The sequence below is a fragment of the Erpetoichthys calabaricus genome, chromosome 2, assembly GCF_900747795.2.
Source record: "Erpetoichthys calabaricus chromosome 2, fErpCal1.3, whole genome shotgun sequence".
NCBI lineage: Eukaryota > Metazoa > Chordata > Cladistia > Polypteriformes > Polypteridae > Erpetoichthys > Erpetoichthys calabaricus.
In genome coordinates, this window is record NC_041395.2 from 268634767 (window position 1) to 268651254 (window position 16488).

Genomic DNA, 16488 nt, shown 5'->3' on the forward strand with positions numbered 1-16488 from the left:
GATGTGTGAAGAGCAATAGAGTAACCAAAGGAAAACCTGAAGTGGGAAGAACGTTCTACCCCCATACAGGCAGTTAACAGGCCAGGGTTCAAAACCCACAAAGCACCCCTAACCAGTGCATGGCACTACTTCAGTCAGGTCAAGTCAGTCAGGTCGGGGAGCATGCCTGGTATAGCACATTGCTGCACCCACCACACGATGGAACAGTTTGGGATTACGATTGGCAACCCCCCCAGACAGACATATGTTCCAGTCCCACCCTCTGGAAATGAACATCTATCTGCTGCAGCCAGGTGTTACATGGGTGTCCCCTTGGTCTGGTTTAGCCCTGCACGCCGGATCACCCTCAGGGAATCGCGCCACATGGCTGTAGTGCCGTAACTGATGCTCCCTCACAATGCAGGTAATGTGCTTCATTCAGTACTCCATGAATAAGTGCTCGTTAGACACAAAGTCAAACCACTGGTACCCAATGACTCTCTGAAGAGACACAGTACCAAAGGAGTCCAGTCTCTGCCTCAGGTCACTTGATAGCGTCCATGTCTCACAATCATATACCAAAACAGGAAGCACCAGGATTCTAAAGACTTGGACCTTCGTCCTTTTGCACAGATATTGGGAGTGCCACATATCCCTTTCCAGCGAACTTATGACCCTCAATGCTCTTCCAATACATCTACTGACTTCATAGGAAGTCACCAAAGACTTGAATCTCACTGCTGAAGAAAGTAAAACTCTCAACGAGGTCGACATTCTCTTTATAGACAGATACACTGCTGATAGCTGTGTCCAAGAGTTCATTAAAGACCTAGATCTTGGTTTTTATCCAGGACATTCACAAGCTCAGACACTGAGAGAGCCCTGATCAGAGCCTTCATTGACTGCACAAAGATCACAGCATTTCTGGCAAAGTCAAGATCAGTGAATCTTTTTTCACCAACAGATAGATGCCCCTCAGCCGCTGGACCCCACAAACCTGCCCAACACCCAGTCCATGCAAACATTGAACAAAGTAGGAGTAAGAATACACCCCAGACGAACCCCAGAATCAACTGTAGAAAAATGTAGAGGTTCTGCCTCCTCTCTGCAAAGCACTGTCAGTATCAGTGTACAGGCCAGTCATGATATACAGCAACTTTGGGGTGATCCCGCAAAGTTGCAGGATGTCCCACAGGGTAGCTCCATCAGTCAAAACGCTTTACAAAAAAAAAAAAAAAAAAAAAAGGTAGCAAAGCCAGGATTTGGTCGATGGTAGACCTTTTTGGTGTAAAACCAGACAGCTCTAGGCACTGATAGGTGAACGAGTGATCACGGATCCTATTGAGGATGACCCTACCACCTTACCTTGCACCAAGAGCAGTGTTATCCCCCTGTAGTTGCTGCAATCCAGGTAATCACCCTTCCCTTTTCAGATAAGGGAAAACAAGTCACAATTTCAAGTCAGTTGGGATAAGGCCTGTCCCCCAAATGGAAGCAAAGACTGCTTGCGATGTCAGGAGGACAGCCTTACCACAGGCCTAGAGAAGTTTAACCGGGACACCTCAGATCCCTGCAGCCTTCCCTACCCTCAGATGGTTCACTACCTGTGCAGTCTCAGTGAGATTGGGTGGTTCACAGCTAACTGGAGGATCAGCCTCAAGAACCGTGGACCCAGAGATGTCCAACGTCCTAGTCATTGTTAAACAGCTGTTCAAAGTATGCTATCCCAGCGAGTCACAGCTGCGGCATCATCTGACTGGGACTCTCTAAGGAACAGATATGGATGTGCATAATGCTTCAAGTGCGTTACTAGGCCATAGATGGTGTGTCACTTGCTCACAGATTCCTCTAATAAACACCTTCTTATTTGCCCTCAGACACCTTGTAGCCATTCTTCTCAGTTCCCGGTACAGACCAGAGTGGCCATCAAGCTATGCACTGTGACTCCTCTCTATGATATCCAGGGGCCCCTATGAGACAAAATACCTCGTTCTGGGAACACCGGCAACACAAACACAACCCTCAGCAACCTTCACGGCCTTGTATCATGGAAGATCTCCCAGATCACATTAGGATCAGCAGTCTCACCCAAGTTTTCAAGTTCCCCAAACAAACTGTGTGCAAAAAAGTCTGTGGTCAGAATTCTCAAACTGGGCACTTCTGCCCATGAGTATGTGATCAATCTTCTTCACCGCACCACCAATACTGGAGTACCAAGTCCAACGATGCGGCTCAGGGCATTGGACCCAGGATCCAGCAATCCGCAGCTCCTGACCTTTTGTAAAGTCAAGGAACATGGAGCCACTTTCAACATGGTTGCCATAGCCATGCGGACCGACACAATCCTCATAGCCAGTCCTATCAGCGCCAGTGGTTGCACTGAAGTCACCCATGACCAAAGATGTATCACCTTGCAGGTACCCACCAACCACTGAGCAAAGTTGGAAAGCAAAATGTCTTCCTCACCGAGACATCACTGACCGCAGACAGAGCATACACTGAGGCATCAGACAAGTCACCCCAGAGAGTGCCTTAATCCGAGTCTCATAGTAAGCTCATTTAAAGAAGGGATATTGGACACCATCTGAAGGAGCCAATCCACCACAGCAACAGCTACTTTCTGGGTATGACAACCATCAGAGTAACCAGACCAATAAAAGGAGTACCCACCTACAGTGATCTGGCCAGTCCCAGGTTTGTGGACCTCAGAGAGTGCCACTACTGAAATATGGATATGGATTTTACAAAGCACCTCTGACAGCAAAGGAAGATGATCATGATGCTACAGAAACAACACGTTCTATGCGCTTAACCGGATGGGCCACCTCAGATTGGGACCCAAGTCCTGCCCCTCATTTTTTAGACAAATTGAATTTTTGAATGCTTAATTAACTTGTGCCCTATCAATCTCAAATACACACATCATCCTGAAATTCACAACCCAAAGCAACAACCTCATTGCTGCTTGTAAAATGTCTAGCTGTGTGGACCCACCCGAGTTGAGCATTCATTGAAATGCAAAATGTCACAATATCATATTATCTACATGTGCTGTTGAGTATTCTAGCATTATGAACATGGATATTAGAAAATTGATACATACAAAAATTAACACAGGATCAAACCAGCCAGTGGACCCAACCTACCCAGACTTCCAACCCAGTTCATCACAGCTGCAGGTAGAGCTCAAGCAAAATGTCCTACAATCACCCTGATGACCCAGGCAAAGAGGAAGCTGTGCAGGTTGGTCTTAAACAGTTTAATAATGACTGCTGTCCAGAATTGTAAACCAGTTGGTATAATGGCAGAGATTGCCTTTTGTTAGTACTCAAACTAGACAATATCTAGTTTTTCATGTAGGAAACTGAGGGAATAATGTTATCTTCACGAGGACAGAGTATAGTGATTAGATGCATGTTAAAGAGAACAATAAAGGATAAAGTTGGCACATTAACATTAAACAGCAGCAATTGTGTTATTTACAAGAACAACCGATGTGACATTCCACCAACAGGGAAATTTCAACATTAGTTAATGTAGATCAACTTATTAAAAAACTATTTTACAGGTCATTAGTAATAAACACTATTGAATTTATTGTTGCTGATGAGCTGCCATGGAGGAGGCAGTGAGATTTCTCTCTTTATTTGAATAACACTACTCAAAACTAAGTTACAGAACTAATGAGTAACTTTGTTATGGATTAAATTGTCATAGTGGTTGGTCAGTAATGGTTTAGGACTAAGGTGAATGTAACTAAGGGTCCAACAGCTGCAAAAACACTTCTTTAATTCTTCAGTATCTAAACCAAAGCTACACAATACAAGAAAAGCAGTTTTCAATATTAAGCACTAAACAATGTGATGCCCTTTCAATCACCAGCCTAGTTTTTAATGACCTTTCACTTGCTGGGCTCAGCAGAAACAAAATGGAAAGTCAGTATTATGACAAAGCTAGTGCTATGTCTAGAAGAGAAGGGAACGTGTAAATGAAGACAAATTAAACCTTATATTCAATTACATCTTGTGGTCGTGCATGTCATCTTGCCAGAGAACACCACAGAAGAATTATTTAAATAAGCAATACATTGCATAGGTTTCTGAGAAAGCACACAATAACTGCACAGTATATTGGAGAAGCTTTGAAACTGTCAATGGATCAAAGGTGGAATTGGCCACCTTTACACTAAATTGATGACACCGATACCATTTGACATGCATACTGAGAGTATGCGACTGAAACAAAATGCTGACATAAAAATGTAAGCTGCTGGATTACTCAAAGTAGTCAAGGAAGAAAACTTAAAATTTATTATCAGTATCACTCATAAACTGTCAGGGCTGCTCAAACACCTTTTCCAAACCACTCAACCTGCCCCCCAAAAACACTGCTGAAAGTAAAACAAAACGGTCTAAACATTGCTATTAAGCTTACTCAAACCACTTCTGAATGTTTTAGTAGTTTGCAGTCTGATGCTAAATTTGAAGAACTGTGAACCAACAGCAAAGGCATAGAAATTGCTACCACAATGGTCAGTCAAACACTTCTGAGTGTTGGAAAAGAAAACTGCTACTCGATTTGACAAAAGACAGATATCACAGAGGCTCAGTTTTCTGTTGCTTACCAGTTTCTGCAAATTTGACTAATGAGCTCTAATGCCAAAAAAATGCCCTTGTAAAAGCTTGTTCAAAGCTGCTGTAGTGCTTTCAAGATGATGTCCACTGGGCTCACTACATTTACACGCATACCAACACTTGAGATCTCAGTTGCCATGAGAAAGAACTCTCATTCTCTACTAAAATACAACCCTAGCTGAATCAGCTAACCTTCAAAAAGGATTTATCGAACACACTTCATAGCAAATGGAAGGTAAAACTACTCAGGAGGTTCAAGTCAATGAACAGAAACCTACAACTTTATTGCTTAGTGGGAAAGTTGAAGTGAACTCTTTTATAATTGGTTTTCTGGCATGGGTAGTTAGAATTACAGCAATATCGTGTTTAGTGTTCTTAAGGATGTCAGTTCCTTTGGTGTAGTTCTAATGTAACTGCAGGGAGGACTGAATGATGAGGATTTCCTTCCCTTCCCAACTGTCTAGTGTGTTAAGGATTATGCTGTTTGCATGGATTTATTGTATGGGTTTTCTAATATCATGCTGTTCATGTAAAGTCAGTGTTGAGCGAGCCCAATAGTTTTATTTTCTGCAAGTCATTATCTTACTTCTATCATGCAGCACTAATCAGTGGTAAGGATGTGCGATTTTGTGTGACAAGCTGCAAAAGCTATAGGAACAGCTGATGTGTTATCATGAATTACCTATACAGTTTGGTGTATAATACCTTTAACTGACCCCTTCTATATGCCAACAAGTTATAAAAGTGAAAAACTACATTTTTGCTTAATCTTTAGAATAATTCAGAATACAGATAGAGTGAAAATGCAGTAAGTGAAGGGTTTTCTTTACAAAAAACACAATCTGTTATTGGCTCTAAGATTGGTTTTTGATTATGAGATCATTTCCAGTAAAACCCTTACAGCCAGTCTCTTTGTCAGGGCTGAACTTAGCACCACTATACATAATATAGAACATATTACCAAATAATAAATGGATATACTTGTATTTTATAATTTATTTATTTGATGTATTTGTTTAAATATAATAAGAATAAACTATGTGAATTTAAAAAATACTTCTGAAAATAATGCACACTATGCAAAATGAACTCAGCGTTAGAATGATAAACTTTAAGCATGTTTTTGTTCCAAATCACATAGTAATAGATAAGAACTAAATAGGTCTGTTAATTCTTTCTGCTTACCAGATATTTCTGAGATTCCGTGGTAAGTACAATTTCAGTTAAAACATATTTCAGAAAAACATATGAACATGCGATGACAGTTTCCTCCCAGTCAGGTTTACATTTTCAATTCATATTGAAGTACTCATAATATTAAACAGTTACAAAAAATGACTACTAATTTGAAATAAACATTTTCAGGGAAAACTTAAATCTGAATTTAGGATTCACTAGTAAACATACTTACCGTGTTTAACTTGTTTTAGGGTTGATGCAACCTGGAAACTGAATACAGACTCACACAAGAACCTGTCCGAGCCATCTGAAAACAGAAAAAGATCAATTTAATCACAAGGATTCGGACACTGGTTTTAATGGTGATGCTTAGACTATAAAGCTTGGTTTTTACAAAAATAAGGAAGGAAGGAAATGAAATAAGTTTATATCAGCAAAGAAAAATACATATTTCATAACGTGTATAAAGGTATATAGGCCTGGGTAAAATATTGATTTTCTGATTAATCGTTACTTTTTCTTTAAACGATTTGATATCAGTCCTTAAAGTCTCAAGATCGATCTTGTGAATCTCAATTACTATATATAGATTTTTGCTTATCTTCATTCTTAAGTTAAGACTTTCTATTTAAAAAGCACTTTACTATCTCGCATAAAATGGTGTGCCCTCTTTAATCGAGATCAGCGTCTTTGACGCTTAAATGAGATGTGTGGACTTACTATGGTTTCAAACGGTTGTTGGTAAAGGACGACTGGATAAAAGCAAAGCCATATGTAAGCTGTGCAACTCGGATGTTATTTATTGTTGTAACACAACAAATTTGAGAAATAATTTATCCTAAAGTCACCCATAATTGTAATCTCCGTCGACATCCAAACACGTACATCTTAAACAACCTACACTGCAGATGGCGGGTAGCTCCAAGCCTCTGTTTAATTCACTGTTGTTAAAAAATGGAAGAAATTTTAACTAGAGCAATTCACTTATCATTGCCAGGGCTGTGGATCTTGTTATTTATACCATGTAACAAGGATAAGTATTGATACTGACAAACTATCAAGGTGTACTGTATTCCACATGGAAACAGTTCAGAACAGAGAAGGGATTAAAATTTAGATTTACAAAAAGAGTTTGCCATAGATAACACAAATGATTAGCACTAGCCTGGTTCATGGTATGACTTTGCATGAAAGCTCATAAGTCTATGATATGGTTTAATGCGACAGAAAGTATGAAAACCTTTGAAATCCTAACAGAATAACGAATTAAAACATTTTTGAGTTTCCAGTAATTTTATCAGTACTCATCTGAGCTTGATGAAGGTAATGTAACTATTTTTGATCAATTTTATACTGAGGCAAATTTATACTGGAGAAAACTGTAATGGTAACACATTGATTTCTGGGCTCCATCTAACATCCAGTAATATGCTGTAAATGATGAGCTTTACTGAAGTCAATGTCAGTACTTTTTTTGTGATTTTTGTAATACAAAAATTTCAAATACAGCACACACAAATAAACACAATATTTCTGGGAAAAATATGAACAGAGTTTCAAACCTTAAAGATGTAGTGCACATCCTGTTAAAATCAACTGACAGGAAAAGTATAACAAACTGTCTTTAATGTCCTTCACCCACACTTTCTGTTCCTTAGTGTTTGCTGAAATTAAATCATTACTGTCTCTTCGGCAAAGAGATGCTGGAACTGGTTTTAACATTAAGCAAGATTTGTTCCATTATGTAGGTGTAAATAAGGGCAGGCATCACCGCAGGCAGATTTTCTGTGGCAAATGCTGCAACCCGTACTTAATGACTTCTACAAAAATTGTTCAAGAACAGCAGAACACTACATAAGAACATCCAGAGAGCGTACTGGTATTGCATGTGTCACATGAAACCAGGACACAGGGTATGAAAATGTACAATATCTAAGGCAGCCTTTAATACATGTTCCCACTGATGTATAATATTTTTTGTAATAATTGTGAATGACAGACACTATAATAGAAAACAAAACAGGAAAGATGGGACATGCCACAACAAAAAATGCCCAAGATTATGAGCCTGTATTATCTCTCCAACCATTTTACATTACCAAAAAGCAGGATTTGTGATAAACTTATTTTACTGATTTAGGTGAAAATGATCAAAAGCTAAAGACAATTACACAATTACTTTATTATCTATAACTAAAATGTGGGGCTTATTGTGAGTGTGACAAGGATAACATGTGTTTAAAGAACAGATTACTGGTTACTGAGTATTACTAAGTTAAAATATGATTCCTTTTCCTTCATATATGACAAAGTATATGGAGTTTCACACACAACTAGTGCTTTTTCTTAAAACAGCACATGCAAATATTTGTAGTAAATACGGAAAAGAAGACAATTTAGCACTTTGTGCTAATTTTAATGATACAAATAAGTTAAACGCAGAAGAAACCTTATCAGCTAATATATTCAAACTCTTCAGGTTTAAGGGACACTACATTTTTTAAAACAATTATAAACTCCATTCCTAATTATTTAGTCCTGAAAAATAAAAAAAAATGACAGCTTTTAAAATATACTAGTGAAAACAATTCTCCTCATACTTTTGCCATGCTTGTCTGTAGCACTACCACATTAAGGTATATTAAATTATAAAACTAGAAGAATTACTTTTTCAAATACTAATCAGACTGGAGGTTGGTTACCCTTGCCTGAGAATGTCAGTGATTATTATAGCTTTTTATTGCATCTGGTTTTCTCAACTACCTTTCGTTGTAATTTTTTCTGGATTTCACTCTTTGCTGGCTTATATTAGCACTTGATATATAATTTTAAAGTAAGCCAAATAAAAATCAACAACTTTTCTAAATAATCCAGAAAATGTGTGTTTTTAATGCATACTTTATACTTTCTATTGTGGTCTTAACTTGAAAATCTAATTTACATAATGTTTTTAGACTGAAAACATTCATAAAATAGCCAGAATCTAAAAGACTGTCCACTCAATAATTGTCAGGTATACTTGTAGACTCCTCTTCGAATCTGTCAGTGTTAATTTTTATCTTTTGTGGTACTTGCCATGTTGATTTCATTGTACTCATCTGTCTGAATATTTAATAGAAATACTGAAATCATCATTGCTCCATTATTCTTCTATAAAGCATCTTAGCATAGTGCAAGGTTTTAATGGACATACATAAAGCAAAAATAACCCACATACACCTGTGCATGACAGCTTTGTATGTAAATTATTAGACATTTAACACTTTTGGCTTAATGGTAGCTGCAAAATAAAGCTGGTCCAAATTTTGGGACTTGATCTAGATGAAACAAGACAAGGACTAGATTTCAATGACTTGAAAATGTACATTAATAATAATAATAATAAAAAAAATGCTGGCTTTCTGATAAGAGTGTGTGTGTGTATTATATATATTGAAAGGTTTCTAAACTCTTTTGAAACTCCCTCCCAACGGGATGACACGTCAAAAATCATCCCGAAGCATAATCGCCACGTCTGTGGAAGACAGCCTATCAGTTGCCGGGGCAACCACAGGCTCCCAGATCTGTAGTGGGTCGCAGCAAATGCAAATCTGAGCCGATCGCATTCGGGCTGTAAGTGCCCGTCGTCGATGGGTGATGCAAGGAACATTATTACTTGGCCACAACCCTGCTTGATTGTTGTATCTGTGTATAGGAGAGTGGTAGATCCCACTACAATAAATAACCATGCTGTTCCTGTTTTCAAGATGAATAAAGCTGGTTTTGGTAAAGTATTGAGCCTCAGCCTCGTGTAACAATATATAAATATATATTATATAAAAAAATCTTGGGACAAGAGGAGACTTTTTCATAGAGATGAGACATTTTCAGAGAGATAATTTCAAATCCCGCGAGACAAGGTTTTGTGCCAAGAGATGAATTGAAAATAGGTCCAAGCGGGGGTGGAAATAAAAGACAAACAGTAGAAGAAGAAAAGACAAAGAGTAGAAGACAAAGTAGAACATCGTAAAGAGGTTCAAAAACGTTGGCGTGATACACATGCAGAGCAGGTTAGAGATTATGAAAGTACTAAAATTCGAACGTCTCAAAAAACTGATAGTAAAGATTGCATTAGCACTAACAAATGGAAATTATTACTTGGTGAAATAACAGAACAGCTAATCGAATATATGGACATAGATGATATGACAGAAGTATGTACGTATATTTTGGCTTTAAAGTTTAAGTCAGAGACTTGTAGATCGTCTAATTCGTATTGCCATCAGGGAAAAGTATTGTGTCTTCCCAATGAATAGGCATATCCGCGAGAAATAAAAGATTTGTTACTGGTGAAAGTGAAATCCACAAACACTTCAGGCAAAATATCAGAATCTACAATAATCTGTTTGCGTTCGCATTATTCAATGCTCAAAAATTATTGATTTTAATAAATGTGACAAGCTAAGACAAACACTGTATATAAATCAGGGACTCTCCTGAGGCATGCGCGGAATGATGAGAGTTGGTGGGGGAATATTTACACTGCCAAACAATGTGGATCATTGCTACTAGATCTGTATTATGTCATTTGTGTTTTTCTATTAATAACCAATCTGGAAATGTCACTGGCTACAATTAATTTCAATCTGATTTTGAAGTGTATCATATCTAACAAAGAGGCAGGCCATTCAATATCCTTCAAACCTGTATCTGATTGATACAGCAGACTCATAACTTTTAATGTTACTTCGAATCTACAGACTGAACTTTGAGTTAAATTGTTTTAATTCTAATCAAATGATCTGAAAAAAGCTGGAAGTAGAATGCAATTCAATAAATTGGTCTTAAAAAATGAAAATAATATACCTGTATAATGTGAAACTTCAGGATCAAAGTCGCTTATTCCACCACTAGACAGCCATTACTATTACAAAGTAAAAGTAGAAAAAGGCTGATTGGCAATTGCAATTATCTTAAAATAATCCAAAATGCTAACCTTCCATCATATCCCCAGCTCCTTTAGGATATGTAAGTAGAACCTTTCGAGGAGGAAGAAGTTCAGAAGCGCTGAAACCTGATCCTGTAACTGAGCTTCCACTAACACCACCAGCTGAAGAGGAAGATGATGAAGCTGCCATACTCTTCAACAGAAAGTATAATATTATTGTATTAGAACAGACCTCTCAGTAAGAATATTATTATTGGCTACTGAAATTAAATATATTGTCAATTTTTTGCTTATCACAGCTGAAGTCTATGCTTTTTGTTTCTCACATTACCCCAGAAAAATGACATCCAACAGTTAACCAATTCTTGTAAAACTGGAATAAAGCACTCTACCGCTGCTTCACCATACAGTATAATACAGCACTTAATGATAATAGACTATACCTTTTTAGCATTTAACATAAATTAAAACCCATTAACATTTGCTCCAATGCTCATTTTTGTTTGGCTAATTTCTCTTTGTTCATAAATTCATGAAATACATTTTACTTTGCATATTTTATCCCACAACTGTGCTACACATAATACTTTAAACTGAGAATGGTGCAGTAGTGCTGCTGCTTCATGGATGCAGTGTTCTGATCCCCAGTTGATGCCCATGTAAAATATGAATTTTCTCCCTTTATCTCAGCGGGTTATCCTCTCCCATCCCCAGAAACATTTAGAATACATTAGCTGGAGACACTAAATCAGCTATGTTTGAATGTGGATGCGTATGGCCTTGTGATAGACACTAGCTTCCTAACCAGCAAAGGCTGCTGCTACTTTGCGTTCAATGTCGACAGGACAGATGCTGGGCTTCTATGAATTTGTTATGGATTATGTAGGTTTGAGGAGGAAGATGAGGATATATATTTTCACTCTGGTTAATCAGTTAATGTAAAAAATTTTAGATCTACTTTCATAATCATGGGTTAAGTTCTGATGATCAAATTGAAACACCCAGCCTCATGCTGAATATCTGGGGAGAGAGAGAGAGAGAGAGAGAGAGAGAGACAGAAAAGTTAGCAGCACGCGCAGATACAGCGTACAGTATTGCCGCACCCACCACTTGACAAACCAACTCAGGATCCCAGATTAGGAATGTGACTATTTAATTTTTTTTATTTTCATATATTTTTTTCTTAGAGTTCTTCTTTAACCCCAAAGCCATGCATGTTCAGATGATATGTCAGCTCCAAATTGGCACACAGAGTGAGTGAATATGGGTGTGGGTGTGAGAGTGTGCTTTCTAATTTACTGCATCTCTTTCAATGTTGCAACCTCATTCCCAGTGCTAACAGGACAGGCTCCAGCTCCCATAAAGGATCACACATGTTATACTAACTGATAGATGGTGGAAATGTCATAGATTGTATACATAACAAACAGACCTAAATGATGTCAACAAAAAAAAAAGTGTTTTCACTGCCATGTTTAGTCAGGCAGTGTGGTGACATAGCTAAGACAATGGGCATTAAAACACAGTTCATTTCCCATCTCTGAATCACTGCGTGAAATCTTCCAAATCACTTAAACTGTTATAAAAAATGTGTATACAGAAACAAGTGGACAAAGCTGTCACACATATTTAAAATAAATATATGTACAGTATTTGCATATTACATTCACATAGAGTATAAGTAACAGTAGTAGTATATCAATGAGGTTTATCTGACCATAACTTCTCCCAGAGGAGCAATTACAAGTTGACATACATAAATATTTTTTATTAACATAGGATACTGAGGAAGTAATTTCAGCTCTGCCTAAACTGTTTTGATGGATGCATTTTAAAAGACACTTGTCAAACAACTCTTCACTGCAATAGTGCAGACTGAACTGATGTACACAAGCTATCCATACTAACAATCAATTATTTATTTAAAAGGAGAGACTGACAATGTATCACCAATAATCATGCCTCATATTTTTGTTGAAACTAACCATATACAAATTTTCAAAAAATTTGACATTTTCACTCAGAATTTACATGTATGTCAAACAATTCTGTTGTATATACAAATAAGATCAGAAATTATTATACAGTATGAAAATCATTAAACATATTTCTGACACTACAGTTATCAATTTCATGTTAAAAAATGTGAAGGCCTATTTTGAAATATATTAGATTGAAATTTGCGCAAAGGAGAAAAGATAAAGGAATGCTTGACCAGTTTTCGAGAACTGCTCTTTAATGATTGATGTTGTTTGCTTATGTCCTATTCCTTATCAAAGATTAGTTCATCTTAATACCTTACCGGACTGAACCAGTTCTCATTCTGTAGACACAAATATTCAACAGGACTTGGTTAAATTTAGTTAAGAAACTTAAAAAGATATAAGCTATGATCACACTTAATGGACACTACCATTCCCTACTTTCACTTTTCCACTTCATTTACATTTGTCTGCTTTTTAAAGTGAAAATCCTACTATTTTAGTAATATTCTTTAATAATTCATTTAAACTTTAACTACAGATATAAAGTATCTTAACATAAAAATGACAATGTAATCTTAAAATCCATGACCAACTCATACTGGACCTAAATGTGCAATTAGGATTTTCCCTACTTACAATCCACTAATGATCATTAGAACATCTGTTCAAAGTGCAGTGGTCTTCATGTCAATATTAAGTAGAATTCACACCTCTTTATTAAATCATATAAGTCAGACCCACAGAACAACTGGTATTTCAATAGTTATACAATTCTGCCTATCTGCAGATATGCATAGTAAATACCTATTAATGTCTTAAGCAAACCTTAATAATTGGCAGACCAGTGCCTAAATTCAGTTGGACAACAGTTTATTTACTGCCCAAGGTGTCCTTGGTATGGAGCTTGCATTTTTTTCAGTGTTCAAAGACTGCGGTGTTAACCAGTTTGTTTGAGATACAACATTGGCTTACCTTGGCATGTACATTAGTGGCCATATGATGGGACTGAATCCCATATAGTACCATTTGCTTTATTGGGTTGTAACTGCCAGGATGGGCTCAAGGTACCTATGACCCTGTACTGGAAAAACTGTTTTCAGAAGATAGTGTGAAATCTGCATGTCATGCATAGCAAACAGTGGAAGATACTGCTATTAACAGTCCACCCATTAATTTTCAAATGCACTAAATCCAAATCAGAGTAATGGAAGAGCATGACACAAAGCAGTTGCACACAGTGGACAAGGGCCAGACACATTGATATCCATACCAGCTCGCTTAAAAACATGTGCGTTTTATGGGTGTAGGAAGAAAACTGATGTACATGCTTTAAAAATAGGTGACTGGGCCAGACCCTTAACCCTGTCACTTGGAGGTGTGAGGCTGTAGACCGAAGCAATATAACAACTTAAAAACAGTCCGAAGAAAGCACATATAATAAAGATAAGAATAAGTTGTATATCTTGTGCAATTGATGTCCATAAAATAAATAAATAAATAAATAAAATAAATTGCGGCTGATTTCAAATTCCTACATGCACTGACATCATCAGGCAAATAAACACACACGCACGCAGCTTATTTGTACCCAAAACTGTTTTGAAGGTCACTTCAGACGCACTACATTTGTTTTTAATGGGCGTAATTCCAGATAATGGAGGACGAAGCCTCCAACATTCCCTCACGTCCCCGTATTTTTATCTGCTGGTAATCAACAAATAGTTTAAAAAGTTACCGATTCTCGTGAGCACCTAAGTATGCAAATAACTTGTATGTGCTTCTGCTGCTGGCAGCATGGGCTGAGAGTCTGAGGCAGGAGGACGGACATCATACACCGCTTTGAACACCGTTTTAGAAATGATTTATATAATGCATCGTTTTCTTGGTCAACAACCATGATCGTCACCTCCGGATAAAGCATCAATTCTGATACAAAACAATCGAACTCTTCACCTTCTCTCATTCTAGTGACAAGCAAACACACATATCAACATGCCCCTTTATCAAGAGTTGGACTATAAAGTAATCCCAACAATGACCGACCTTCTTAACGCTTAGTAGATAGATCCAAGATCAGGATGTCTGTCACCATCAAACTTAATTTAACTTTTAAAAACAAAGGCGTCTTAACACTAAACCTAAAGTGATTGTTTGTAGTCAAAGCCTTAAGCAACTCGCCGCTTTACGGCACTTTACGGCAAAGAAGAAAAAAACCTTTGCGGTATCGTGCAATTTGCGCGACCTCTTGCGGGTAATGTTTCTTATTGCAACCAAGCTTTACAACTTGTATAGCTAGCAACAGTTGCCAGATTGGCGCCAATCGGTGGGTTTCTAAATCCATTATGGGAGGAATAAATGATTTGGAATAATTTCTTGAAATTGTGCACAATTTTGTAACAACTAAAACTATCTATTTACAATTACATGCCCCTTTAACCTTACATTTACATTTATTTGCTTGACAGACAGTTTTATCCAAAGCAATTTACAAAAGACGTAATCATAATCAAGTAAAATTGGGCTAGGGCCTGTTCAGCAAGTGTAATTGGACAGGTAACTAAAATTGATTGCCATTGTGAAGAGATGTAATAACTAATAATTTACAATTATAGATTAAAATCAACACAGCAATTAATCTTAAACAACAAATTAACAAACAATATAAAATATTATAGAGAATAGGTTTTTTTTTGGACAGAAATTCACAGAACAGATGTGTCTTCAATTGCTTCTTAAATACATTGAGGGAGTCAGTAGTGTGCATATGGGCAGCTCCTTCCACAAACTAGGAACTACAAAGAGTCTGGATTGAAACTTGATACCACAAAGAGACAGCATCACTACACACTATTCCCTGGTAGATCTGAATGGGTGAGCAGGTGTATAGCACTTCACCAGTGTCTCCATATACTCAGGTGCTGACCCATTGGCAACTTTGTAGGCAAGCATCAGGGAATTGAACTTAATACGTGCTGCTAAAGGGAGCCAATGTAGCGACTTAAAGAGATGACTGACGTGTCTGTCTCGGATGGCTAAATACAAGACGGGTAGCTGCATTCTGGAACGTCTGCATCAGCTTGATAGCATATGTGGGAACTCCTGCCAGAGGAGAGTTGCCATAGTCCATACACGAGAAGACCAAAGCCTGGACCAGAAGTCGTGTTGCATACTCTGGCAGATAAGGTCTGATCTTGCGGATGTTGTACAGCGTGAACCTACATGAACGAGAAACAGTAGAAATGTGTTCAGAAAAAGATAGCTGCTCATCAATCACCGCCCCAAGGTTGCGTACTGACTTGGCAGGTGTCAGTGACAGTGAGCCAAGCTGTACAGAGATGGGGAGTTGAACAGACCGGCTGGCTAGGATCACAAGAAGCTCTGTTTTTTATGTTGAGCTGTAGATAGCGGTCCTACGTCCATGTTGAGATATCAGTAAGGCAAGCACAGACTCTAACTGATACTGATGTTGTCATCCTGAGGGAAAAACAGGTACAGCCGTTTATCGTCGACATAGCATTGATAAGAGAAACCATGGGAACGGATGACGGAGTCAATGGTGGTGTATAGAGAGAAAAGCAGAGGACACAGCACAGATCATTGGGGTACTCCTATTCATGTCTGGTGTGTTTTTGACAACTGTCCTCGCCAGGGAAAGTTGACCTGCCTGAGATGTAGGACTCGATTCATCTGAGAGCATTTACAGTGATGCCAGTGTCAGATAGGGTGGCATGAAGGAAGTTGTGGTTGGCGGTGTCAAAGGCAGAAAAGAAAGAACGTCGCAGCT

At 37.8% G+C, this 16488-nt stretch overlaps 1 protein-coding gene across 1 annotated transcript in view; it reads right to left on the reverse strand.

Annotated features, from left to right (window-relative positions):
- Nucleotides 1-14913, reverse strand: part of anapc16 (anaphase promoting complex subunit 16) — a 30747-nt gene extending 15834 nt beyond the window's left edge. The window contains exons 1-3 of the mRNA XM_028795515.2: nucleotides 14748-14913; nucleotides 10768-10912; nucleotides 6025-6099 (exon numbers count right to left, since the gene is read on the reverse strand). Coding sequence (XP_028651348.1) covers nucleotides 6025-6099; nucleotides 10768-10909 — 217 coding nt within the window. The 5' untranslated portion in view covers nucleotides 10910-10912; nucleotides 14748-14913. The remainder of the gene's footprint in view (nucleotides 1-6024; nucleotides 6100-10767; nucleotides 10913-14747) is intronic.
- Between the last annotated feature and the right edge of the window lie 1575 nt (nucleotides 14914-16488).